At 39.8% G+C, this 13,186-nt stretch overlaps 1 protein-coding gene across 1 annotated transcript in view; it reads right to left on the bottom strand.

The window, feature by feature from the left end:
* The window catches only part of LOC140926091 (CD109 antigen-like), a 31,102-nt gene that overhangs the window by 16,278 nt on the left and 1,638 nt on the right, over nt 1–13,186 (bottom strand). Inside the window, exons 3-12 of the mRNA XM_073375888.1 lie at nt 12,839–12,965; nt 11,594–11,693; nt 9,958–10,218; nt 7,758–7,943; nt 7,140–7,250; nt 6,887–6,949; nt 5,131–5,322; nt 3,636–3,794; nt 2,776–2,907; nt 863–947 (exon numbers count right to left, since the gene is read on the bottom strand). Of these exons, the coding sequence (XP_073231989.1) occupies nt 863–947; nt 2,776–2,907; nt 3,636–3,794; nt 5,131–5,322; nt 6,887–6,949; nt 7,140–7,250; nt 7,758–7,943; nt 9,958–10,218; nt 11,594–11,693; nt 12,839–12,965 (1,416 nt within the window). The remainder of the gene's footprint in view (nt 1–862; nt 948–2,775; nt 2,908–3,635; nt 3,795–5,130; nt 5,323–6,886; nt 6,950–7,139; nt 7,251–7,757; nt 7,944–9,957; nt 10,219–11,593; nt 11,694–12,838; nt 12,966–13,186) is intronic.

The raw sequence follows: 13,186 nt of genomic DNA, 5'->3' as shown, positions 1-13,186 counted from the left end.
GTTGCTTTTATAAAATTACGAGGTAGACATGTTCGCTTATCCGTACCCGGAGGCTGAAACGGTGTATCTTCAGGTCACTAATTAAGCAAATTCATACCCCCACCGCGGTACAAGGGGGGGGGGGGGGGGTGGATAAAACCCCTCCCTGGAGTTTTTGGTCTGTTGAAGTATTTTGAAACGATTTTACCTTTAGTGGAAAGCCTTTGATCTTCTTAACAAGATGAGGTATACTTTATGGGTGGTGGCGCTGCTGGAGGCCCGTGACGTCAAACAATGGTCGCCATCTTGGCCCCCATCTTGGGTTTTACCAAGAATTGGAAATCAGGTTAACACCGCGAGAAATGGTAATTTTTTGTGCTTTACATGAAAAATAACACATAAATAAACACTCTGTATGATTTTAGCCACAAGATTTACGTTTATTGTTGAAAGAAGTTGAAAAACATGTAGTTCCACCCAGAATTTGCTTGACCGCCTGCTACTTATGACGTCATATCTCGTAACCATAGCAACTGACCATCACTAAACTCATCTGAAAATCCACGCGAGGGATGAACGAACAGCTACTGAAAACGTCGGGTGCTGATGTTTTATCCTCTAGGAAAAAACTCAGAAAAACCTTATGGGGGAGTGGTATTCACCCCCCCCCCCCCCCCCTTTTACGTTCGAGGGTTAATTGGTCTAAAAATGACTCTGGTGAAATTCACAAATCCCACCGAAAGGTTGCAAGGAGAGCGTCGACTTCTTTTATCACATTTACAATTAAGACTGAGATTGTAATAGTTTTGAAGATGATACAACAGAACCAGTTAAAGAAACAACACGTTTTCTTCCTTTCTAGAACCATTGTTTAAATCCTTACCAAACATAACTGGCCTAAAGGCTTTATAATAGATCATCGGTCTTCTGGGTAGTTGGTAGTTAGTTATGACGATGACACCGGAGTTCTGTTGAGTAACAAAACAACATTAAGTAGGTGCACTTCTAATGATCTTCTAACCAGATGAGCAGGAAAGGATGCATGATAAACATACGCTTTTGCTATATTCCTAGACTTTCGCTCAACTAAACAGGGGCTACCTATGCTTGATTCTTGGTCCTTTTTAAAAATGGCGAGGCTGCCAGTAGTTCTAATAGTTAATGGAAGCGAGTTCCATAAAACAGGTGCAGCATGAGCAAAGGCCCGAGGACTATAAGATTTATTTAATAAATCGGTATTCTCTAACCCCCTTTGATCACCCTATAGGCTAAAACACATCATGGAGTTATTTACGATTTTTACTTCTTCGGCCATCGTTGATCACATTATTTTATACCACTTTCCGCCGCAAGACTTTGCACAATAACTGGGTATGACTTGCAATTTCATCTGAGGTACAGGAATAGCATTTGAAATAGAGAAATAGAAATAAAAGATTATTCACGCACAAAAATGTTTTTAAGTTACGCGTGAGTTTTTCAGGCTTTTACACCGAGGATGAGCCAAATTTTCCACGGCAAAATAATCTTATTTTATAGAAAAAAGTTGTCTGGCGTAGGCAAGGTTGTGAATTTCAAGGGCATTTCAAGACCTAATAAAGAAATCACGTTCTTTTCAAGTACCTAAGAATCGAATTCAAGGACTTTTCAAGACGACTAGTAAAATTCAAGACCTTTTCAAGATTGTAGGAACCATGGATTACGAACGATACGGTAATTATTCCAGTGGCCAGGGAGATTAGTTCAATGTCATCATTATTATTAAACCACAGGACCTTTGGACGATTCAGCTGACGATTATCCTGTTCGTTGGACAATATCCTCTGATCCTGTCTAAATGACTCTGAAGCCCAGGAAAGGGGACTTTAAAATTCAAACATTTCCCGGGCGAGAATGCCTCGGGCCCCGTTAGAAGCTTACGCCTTCATAGCCTGAGAAAACAGGCGACATTTCGCGACCTCACCGACGGTTTCCCCGCGAAATGACGTCTGAGAAACGAGCAGAAATTCCTTACTGATGACGAATCACTGACCCAGATCTGAATAGTGCTTCTGATTGGTTGAAGCAAGTTTCACAAGCGGCACGACCAATTAGAAGCACTACCCAGATCTGGGTAGTGACGCGTCATCAGTATGGAATTTCTGCGCTCGCTTCTCAGACGTCAATTCGCGGGGAAACCGTTGGTGGCGTCGCGCAATATCGTCTGTTTCCTCAGGCTAACGCTTTCAGCGCTCGTTTAGCAAATCGATCAGTATTCATCCTGGATCCGAACCTGAAATCAGCAGTTGTAACCCGCTCGAGCTACAACAGCACATGATCATAAGCATGGTGGAAAGTTGCGTTATAGAAGGCGGGAAAAACATGGTCAGTTTTTACTTTCGTTAATGAACACAACACAAATTTTGTCACGCGAATACCGCACTAAACCCTCGTCAACGCTTCAGAAATTTGAGAATGAGGTCAATCAGTGTGTAAAATTTAAGTTCTCTAATGAGCACTTATACATGCAATAAAAAGGTTACAAAGACATCTCGCCACAAAGATTAGCTTTACTTATTTTGCTCGAAGACAAAAGTCTGATGAGCTACTCTAAAATTCGAGATTAACTGAATAAACGATGAGGTTGACAAAAACGATGATAGTGATTGATGATAATGACATCTACTGAGATATAAATTCAAATAAGGCGCTCGCACAAAGGAGGGGAGGGGAAGGAGAGGGGAGTATTGGAGATAAGTAAAGGGTGCATTGCAGTTGGGCCCTAAATTTAAATTCTCTTCAGTTCTTGCCACAAACCTCGAAGATTGCACCGGCGTTACTTCCAGATGTGGGAAAAGGCATAATCGAGCGGCGTCTCCGACCGAAGCCCCACTCCCAATATGGATACCAAGTTCGTGCAGAATCGTAACTTTGAAGGTCTTCCAGCACCTAGAAAATTACAAAAATAAACTCACAACAGAGAATTCTCTCGATACTAGACACTTTTCAGGCGGGAACCAGCACTTTCTAAATACTTTCCATTACGAATTTAATAAATAAATAAACAAATAAATATATATAAATTTAGTCGAAGCTCTCCTTGCGACCACTCTCGTACGCGACCAGCTCTAGTTGCGACGACCTTTGTGAAACCCCGTTTGAATTGTGACTTGTAATGAAAAGCTGTCGTAAGCGACCGCTCCGGTAAACGACCGCGACCACTTTTGGGATTACCCAACTGGACTTTTCCTTTGTTTTTAAGCTCTCGTAAGTTAAGTTTTATTCATATAAATCAACAATTTAATGAAACTCGGTCACGACAAAAATGCAATGCTTCGATCTGCATTGTATGAAAAACAGAATGAAAAGTTGCCCGAAACGGGTCAAACTCCGGAGCATAGTAAATAATGGATTACTCCAGCCGGCCTTTGGGTTGTCGTGGTGGCCAAACATAACAAAAAGCAGCCTCAGAATACCTTGTTCAGGAACAAGGCAGACGGCCTTCTTCTCCCATGGAGAAGGATTAATTTTGGTCAATACAAATGTGTGATCATAACCACAATTTTATGACCATTCAATCCGTGCTGAAATTGCCTTTAAGTACGTGACTGACTAGCCTCTTTTAGTTACAAGCAATAAGGACAATTAAGCCTGCAACAAACTGCTTATAAAAGTACCTTTTTAACTGAGAGATCTGTGTCTTCCTTTATCAGAAGCACGCTCTTATCCACTGCACGGAAGGCCATGAATGAGCCAGGTGTAGCTTTGCCTTTGATTGTCACCATATCACCTGGGGACACCGTGTTCCTGTTACCTGTGTCGATGGTCATTGAAACCTGAAACCAACAGTGCCAAGGATTTCAATTGACTACCACAAACGCAAACCATATTTTATTCTATGATCAAACAAAGCACACCTAAGCAATCAAAATACGAGGGAGAATACTTGCAAGCAAGAACAACAGCAAAAAACTATAGTAATAACAATTATTATTCTTTCAAAATCTGATTTCTCCGTTTCTGGTTGGCTAAAACCCCACGCATAATTTATCACAACCAGCTATTGTCGACCAAATTTGGATGAATTAGGCGATACGTCAGTTCTACAGCATAATTGCCAGAAAACTGGACAGTTAACCGTGAAGACCTGGGGACGCGGTTGAGTTGCATTGGTAGTGAGTACAAAATGGCGGAACATTTCACTCGTTTCACGAGGAAGAAAAAAGGCGAACTATTGGCTAAAAACATAGCAGGAACAGCAAGGAGACAACTCGATCTGCTATTTGGAGAATATTTGCAGAACTGAACAACACCTTATCTTCTAGACTTGCGGATAAACTTGCACTATCGAAGTTGAACTTAACATCGATGGAGGTAAGCATGTTTTGGCTTGTTTTTGCGGAATAATAAAACAATTATTGGATTCAGCTTTCGTATCATCTGAAGAAATATGGAGATATCGGAGGGTGTTATCCGCTGAGGCCGTAACACTCTCCTCGATAATCCACCCTCCTCCATAATTCTTCAGATTATACGACAGCCGAATTAATAATAATAACTAGGAGCTTCAATTTGAAAGTAAGTGCTGGCGTGAGAGTTGGAAGAAAATACGGAGAATACAGTTTGAAAAGAAACAAACTGAAGAAAATGAAAATGACCCTGGGAATTAGGGTGGATTTTTACTCCTGATAATACACTCCTGCTGGATTTTTTGAACGACTTCAAAATCTCAGATATAGATAAACTCATTCTTGCACTAATATTTAGATTTGGGGTTATTTTGGTCTAAAACGTTGGACGTAAAGTTGAGCCGTGTCTTTATCAGATATAGACGCTCATTAAACAATAATTTCTTTTGTTTTTTCTTCATGAATTATTAATGAGTTTTTGAAATGTTATTCCCGTATACTATACTACTATAATAAAAAGGAAGAGCTGTCCGCTATGTCTGCTATTTCTAGAGCATATAATTTAGACTTTTTCTAGTTGAAGTTAATTTTAAAAACAAATTTTTTTGGGGCGAAGTAACATTTCCAAAATTGCATCGGGCAAGTGCAATTTTTCTGAATAACTTTGTTTACTTGCCCTGTCCGCTATTCCATGAGGTCGCAATTAAATAATACAGGTAAGATTAACGTCTCAAACAAAAACAAAAAGAAAGGCTGTAGTTACCTGATTCTGAAAAGGGTCGTCTATTTTTACATTCAAAGAATCAACCACAATTTCTCCGTTTTGTGTCATGCAATATACCAGCACACGGGCTGTGGGGGCCATGGCTGCAGTGGACTGGATAGACAATGAAGACTTCTTGGAGCTAGGGGACACATGGGTGCCTGTTGCTGCAGATACGCCTCTTGCCATCACCTAAACCATACATTAGGACGAGAAAGTTAAAGGAAAGTAACCCACATTGTAATAAAGAGCCCAATATCGTAAACGTGGTAATAGAGTGATTCTAACTTCAAGCCTGAGGGCAAAATCCAATGGTGTAACCATTCAAATGAAACCTCTTGAGCTGTTTTTTCTTCGCCTGGTACTATTTGTTACGCTTAATAAACTGATTCTGGTATTTGCGTTTGTGGCCGAAATCCTATTATAAAACCTTAAGGTGATGTTACACGAGACGATTCGCAACGACGATTTTTAGCACAACACAGCGTTGCAACATTGTTGCGACATTGTTTTCGAAGCCGGGCTTTTCGCTGCTAGTGGGCTATAACATATAGGCTAGTAGTAGCTCAACCAATCAGAACGCAGCATTGATAACAGACCACTACTTGGATTTTAATAATGCCATATATTCCTCAGGGATGGTTAAATGCGTCTGCTGCGAACAGCAGACGCATTTACAGCAGACGCATTTCCGGTCGTCGCGTCTCTCCGCGGAAATGCGTCTGCTGTTCGCAGGCTAGTGAAGCAAACGAAATATTCAATTTAAACGTTACTGATAATGCTCTCGCAAGGTACGATATAATATTATGTTCCTCCCTCCACGCCACGCCTCTCCTAGGCTCAATCTCCAGTCTAGGGTGTCTTGATGCGCCCGCAGTACTCCCCACGGGTGCATCGAGACACTCAAGGTAGAAGACTGAGCCCACGCCTCTCCTCGCGCGCGGCGATTTGAACGCGACACTCCAGCTGAGGAAAATGAGTGATGGACTACTCGTAGTCTAGTCTGCGTCGCAGGCGTAAGTCAACCTCGCATAGTAACGTCTGTGTAGCAGTGCCGATATCCTTGTTCTGGGCACCAAAAGAACTAAACGAATTACCAGAAGCATGTTTCGAATTTCCTTTTACCCTGATTGGTAAATCGACAATGGCTTTTTTAACAGGCCAATCATGGTGCGTACTCAAATCTTGGTACACAGCTGGGGGCCCAGAAGAAGGATTTCGGCGCTGTTTTGTTTTGTTTAGTTCCTTCTGTGGCGCAGGTTACTCGTAGTCTAACTTAAGGTGATTGATGCTGGGGAAGGGTAAAAAAAAAAAAAAACAATGCGAGAAACAGATACTAGGTCTTGAACCAACGATCTTCAGTGATACATATAGCAAGCAAACTAGTACAAAAACCTCAACTACACTACTAATAGGAGCAATAGGAGAGGATATAAGGATATGTCTACCCTACAACGACAAGTTTACAACGTAGACCTGAAAAGCTGTTCGTTATAGTATAGACACCTGTTCACAGTGCGCTAAAGAAAGGCACATACAGAAACCTATCCGATAATTGACGATCCACTTTTTCAGATCGGCGCGGAGCAGCTTCTCTCTGTTAAAAAAAACCGCGCCGAAATCACCGTTCTTATGTTTTAATAGAAGCCTTAATCCGATATGGTTTTCGTGCCGACGCAGGAGCTATATATAATTATATTCCAACCCATTAACTTTAACTTTCCAATGGGCTATAGGGTTCTCTGGCACAACTTACCATGTATCGTAACTCTGAGAAAGAAAAAGAGGCTCTGACATCCAACGAAATATTGTCACCAGCCTGAGTAAACAGAAAAAATCAATTACCTTTAATGAGATTACTGGCTTACAACCCAAGCTAAAAAAAAAAAAACACCTCCAAATACTGAAAGTGAAACAGAATACCACAATGGCGTTCACTGCAAAGTCATGCCCTTATGGCAGGTTAAACAAACGTGATTTAGGAGCGATTTGGAGCAATTTTCATATACCTTGACTGAAGGTGTAGTAGTTGATAACTGTATATAGGACTTGCTTGGTGAATCCGCCTTACTAGCCCCAAAAAATGCGCTTGCAGTCTTCTGACCCTCGGAATATTTTGCCTGTAAAACAAGTAAAACAGTATAAAAGTATTTTTTTTTCTGACCGGGCAATGGGATGCAGCACGGGCGAACTTAAACCTCTTGCAAACCGCAGCAAGCAGCGTGGTCTAGTGAAGAGCACGTCAGACTCACAATCCGGCATGCCCAGTCCCGGGTTCGAGTCCCGCTCTGGCCACTTGCTGGATTGTTTCATGGTCATCACGATTTCAAATCTTCAGCCACGCTTATCAATAGCCAACATGTTGCCGCCTGCCAGTTGGGGTTGTTAATCCCGTTGTGTTCTATTCGGATTATTTCTTGCTAATCATTTGAGTGGAGTGCCCGTCTAAACTAACTAGATAAGCTGAGTACACTTTCCACTCTAAACAACCCTTCATCCTTTTAACTCGTTTTTGGCACAAGCGCCCATTTCTTTCATGAATCTCCTCATCTTTTTATTATTCAAGAAAAAGGCATGTAGAAAACATGGACATGGACAAAATGCGACATAACAAGGTGTCATCTTACTTCTAGATTTATATTCCCTGCATCTGAAGGGATCTGTCTCTTAATAATGATACTTCCATCTTCAGAGGGAGTTACGGATTCCTCTGAGCTTCTTTGTCTCCAGTTGTACGATGTTCTAATATTTACTTTCATTGACTTCAGTGTATCTGGACTGTGTTGATCTCCATTGGGCTTTACAACTTGAAGCTAAAAACAACAACAACAACAGCAATTGCCACCCGGTTAGCTCAACTGGATAAGCGCAGGTTTGCCGAGCGAGAGGCCACTGGTTCATACCCCGGCAGGACAAACCCTCAGGGTCTTAAAAAGAAACTGAGGAGAAAGTGCTGCCTTCGTCAAGACTTCTGCAAACGGTTAGACTTTCTAGTGTTCTCGGATAAGGACGATATGCATTTATCAAAATGCTGTTTTGTTGCCGGGACACGCCGTATCGTCTATGCAAGCAATATGATCATGTCATAATGTTGTCAAAGAACCAAACTGCACACTCCCCACTTGATCAACTTAAATATTTGCAAATAGCTGTAAATTAATCAACCATGGAATAACACCTTCGGGTCAACAATAAATTCAACGTTGGTAGTGTTCGCATAATCCACTAATATTTTCTGCGATTTTAGTACTCCTCCATCCTACTTTAGGTTACTCTAAAATACCCTTCTCCTTTGAAATACACTCTGAGATCCCTGAGATACATGTGAGTGGGATTATTAACCGACAGAATTGATAATAAATTGGAAAAAAGTAATTTAATTAATGAGCATGCGCTTAACCGTGAACCTGTCCCTTTAAAGAACCCATATATTGCTTGTAAATAGTAGTGCATAATTTAAAGTGTTCACTTGCACCTGTGTGCAGACTGCGAACAAAATGTCGATTCAAAAGTACCAGGAAAGTAACAAACGGGCTCTGAATCAAACCTTGTGTTAGTGATTTTTAATTATGTGGAATTAATACCAAAACTCTTTGTACGTTTTTTTTCCGCCTCAAAAATCCTTGAAAACATTGCAGCCTATAAACAAAATTAAAGAGTGGAATGCAATTGACCGTAGTTACCATTATTACATACCGTAAAATTCCGAAAATAAGCCTCGGGGCTTATATTTATCAAAGGCCCTTTTTGAGGGGCCTCTTTTAGGAGGGGCTTATCTACGGAGGGAAATTTGCGTTTCAAAATCGATTGGGCTTGCCTTATAGTTGGAAAGAAATTTACCGTTTTTGCTTTGTATTTGAGTGCAATTTTCAAGTACAAGCCCCCGGGGGGGCCTTATATTCGGAGGGGCGATTTAACGAAGGGTTTTTTGCGTTACGAGTTTGGGGGGCTTATATTTGGAGGGGCTTATACATGGAGGGGCTTATTTTCGGAATTTTACGGCATATTGCTTGGAACTCGTTCTTTAGTCGGGACACCTTCGGGCGTCTCAAAATTTGACTTTTCCGACAATTTTGTGTCCAAGAATTTAGCGCAGATACACAACTTCACGAGCTAGCACAGCTGAGAGGTAAACTTTGTAGACTGTAGTGTGTTATGTGTTGAGCGGAATTCAGAAAGAGTGCTTTTATAAAAAAGATATAAGGTGTTAACTTCAGTGATGACAGATTTTGCCAATTACTGTGGTCCTGTAACAGTGTTTCACCTCGTTCCCTAATTTTTTTTCCAGTTATGAATATCTCGTAAACCTGTCCCGGCGATATCAGTCGTTGTACTTCGTGCATAACAATGAGCCCAAGGTGTCCATATTGTGTATTGGGCACTTAGCAGAGAGAGAGAGATAGGTGAGGAGAGGAGGCAGGGGCACCCAACGTCAATTTTCTGAAAATATCTGTTCGGAAGACGATTTGAGATCTAGAATTTTCGGAACATGTGTTGTAAGATTTCTTGCTTGCCTGCCTCTCCTAGGATTTTCGAACATCTAAAATTTTCGAAAAGGTAAGTTTTGATCCCTATAATTTTCGGATCACTAGACTTTCAGCTAGGAAATCCAAACAGATAGAAAAATTTTAGGGGATAAAAATATGCCTATATCTACCGTTTAAATACTAAAATACGTTCAACAATGCTATGTTTAAGTGGTTTTGAACTATATTCTCGATGGGTGCCCCTGAGGAGGGAAATCAAAATAAAACGGAGCCAGTATGAAGTATAATTTTGATACAGAATCTCTGCCGACCTTAACCTCCTTGAATCTTGTCTACTTACCATGACCTCAAATGGTAATCCTGGTTTAAAATAACGAGGGTTGAAGGCAGGAAATTTTAGCTTTACATCCATCTCATGGAGAGAAACACTCCTCCGTCCGCTGGCAACTTTGCCGGTTAGGTCTTCATGGAAAGTAGCATTCACTGACACAAAATATTGATATTCATATAGGATAGTGGTATCGCGGACCCAGCTGAAAGATTCTTTGAACAACTGCTGAATGAGACCCTTGTCAAAAGTAAAACTGCCTTCTCCATCAACCTACCAAAAAACGTTTTTAGATTGTGTTCATTAATGATGATAATGATGACATTCGGCCATCCTCATTTATGCGGAGAGTACAAGTATGGTGGCTGTAGTTAACAACCTGGAATGCCAGTTCCTTTCATGTTCCTAAGTTCAGAACTAACAAAAGACGCTTTTCATTTCAATACCAAGGTCCCTTGTTTTTTTAATTCACTTAGTCCAGACATTCTAACAGAGATGCCAACCTCTGGAGACCTAAAATCAGGAGACTGTCTTTTTTTCACTACCCCCCCCCCACCGGAATTTCAACGAAACCCACCCCCCCCCCCCCGAAAAATTGACCCTGCCCCCAATGTGAATGACTTAGGACATTATATGACATCTTACATGATGTACATACTATCAAAATTAGAAATAATCTTTGTCAATAACTAAATACGTGCAAAAATGCCCCAGAAACCGTACTGCGAATAAGAAAAATTCAAGTTTTGAGCTAAAAATGGGCTAAATCTCAAACTAAGGCTGTTTTATTTTTTACCAAGTATTCAATATTTATAGTGGACGTAAAAGGCGGGAGATATATGTACTGAAAGCGGGAGAGCGGGAGACAAGGCAAAAAAGCGCAAGTCTTCCGCCAAAAGTGGGAGAGTTGGCATCACTGTAATCTAAGCTCAGTTAGTGTATCAACTTTTAAGAAAAAACTGAAGAAAGACCTTCTTACTTAACTTGTTACTTTCCCTCCATCCCCCTTTGTTAGCTTGGTGTTTTGTCTTTATCTCTTTTTTTTAATACCTTACTCCTTCGTATTATTGTTAATAAGAATGTTGTAACAAAAAACTGGTGTTACTGATAGCATCATTTTATTTCAACAGAATTTTCTCAGGTACAAGAAGCACATTGTTAAGAGAAAAATGCAAAAAAAGAAAGTTAAATTGACTACATGTGATTCGTTTATACATCCTTGTCAATGTTTCTACTTAATGGTGAATGAAATCCAAAGGAATAAAAAGAAAAACAGCCTCAGGCATTTGACAGTGGTGGAGTTTGGGGGTTTGATGAAAACGGGACTATTGCCTCTTACTTTCACCCAGTTTTTTTTAGAAGTAATGAACTTTTGGGTTTATGAAATAATATACTGTAGCTGGAGCCTTTGCCCACGACACAAACATGTATTCAATTAATTCTTTTGCTTGATTTGCTTCAACATTCTGCCTTGTACAACATTGTTTGTTAAATAAAATGTGAAGTTGTGTGCATATCCTTTGCTTCCAAATTACTGCAGTTATATACGACAACAACCACAAAAACAACAAAAATTTTTAAAAGATGTCAACAATCAATAAAAATAAACAGACTTTGTTATTATGGTGAAGAAATAATCAGTACTTACAGCAATATCTTTAGCTAATGCAGGCCTCTTTCCTCTACTATAAGAATTAAAGTACAACTGAATATTTGCCCGTCCTTTAGCACCTTTGCCATAAGTGTACCTTGTTGGGTCAAAAAATATGACAAAAAGTAATAAACATCAACATCTGCAATTTGCACATCTCCCACCTTGCACCTTGTCCCCTCTCCTCCCTGCCCCCCCCCCCCCCCCAAAAAAAAAAAAAAAAAAAAAAAGTAAAAAAGTTGGCATAACCTTTGCTTCAAATTTCTCTTGAGAGACTGGAGACAATGGTTAATGCTTGGCAAAATGACAGCTTCATTTGCGTCAAACAAAATAAGAATATGTTTCCCAAGCACTACCAGTATAACAAAATAAAATGTCTTTAAACATCTCAATTAAATCATCATTGTAGTCCATAGTGGTCGTCTTCAGGTTTGTTTGTCTGGTTCCACCTTTTGTATTTGCTGTGTTTCGCAATCTGTTTGAACTTTGATAAATTTCATGACGCAGCTTCTTCAATTTTTTTGCCAATTACCCCTCAACTTCACATAAGGTACAGAGGAGTATTTCACAATGTGAAATCAGGCGGAGAGCACAGGGTCCATACTTCGTACAACTTAAGACAAACAAATTTCAAGAACTTTTCAGGGATTTTTGAAGGACAAGTTACAGTTTTCAAGGACTACGATTTATTTAAAAAATTGGCATTCTTTAACCCCCTTTTGAACACATTATTGGCTAAAACACATCATAGAGTTATTTACGATTTTAACTTCTTCAGCCATCACGGGTTGTTCACATTATTTAATACTACTTTCCACAACAACATCTTGCAAATGACTGGGTATGACTTGCAATTGCACCTTAGGTACAAAAATTGTATTTCAAATAAAGAAAAGCTAGAAATAAAATATTGTTCAAACACAAAAATGTTTTTAAGTTACCCATATGTTTTATTTGTTCTTACACTGAGGAATTATAGTGAGCCAGATTTTCCTCAGTCAAAAAGTCTAATTTGACAGAAAACGGGTGTCTGGCGTACACAAGGTAGTGAATTTCAAGGACTTTTCAAGACCTAATAAGGAAATCAATTAGCACTTTTCAAGGACCTTAACCGAATTCAAAGAACTTTTCAAGACAACTACTAAAATTCAAGACCTTTTGAAGATTGTACGAACCATGAGGGTCAGTAACAAATTGATAATGATACTGCATTTACCACGACTGAGTCTAATTTTAACGCACCTTACAGTCACTTTCCCATGAAGGGCTTTCTCTTTTTCAAGAAGGTAGGGTGGCAGCTCTACTTTCACTTCAAACTTGGGAAGCACTGCAAAGGAGATTAAAGTGTTCCATGGTAATAGTATTAACTCTCAGACAATTTGTGTGCAAAAAAAAGAAATGAGTTTGAACTATTGATTTTGAAAGATTGATTATGAATGAAGACATGAGCCAAAAACATCACAAATTATAACTGACAGATGGCAAATCAGGTCGATAACCAGAGTTTAAAACCATCAACTGACATGATACAACTCACGTGGACTGTGAAGATGACTTAACTGCACAGGTTGTGGAAATGTAAGTTACTTG

The sequence above is a fragment of the Porites lutea genome, chromosome 2, assembly GCF_958299795.1.
Source record: "Porites lutea chromosome 2, jaPorLute2.1, whole genome shotgun sequence".
NCBI classification, from domain to species: domain Eukaryota; kingdom Metazoa; phylum Cnidaria; class Anthozoa; order Scleractinia; family Poritidae; genus Porites; species Porites lutea.
The sequence above is the reverse complement of the archived record's forward strand: the minus strand, read 5'-3'. Positions and strand labels throughout refer to the sequence as shown.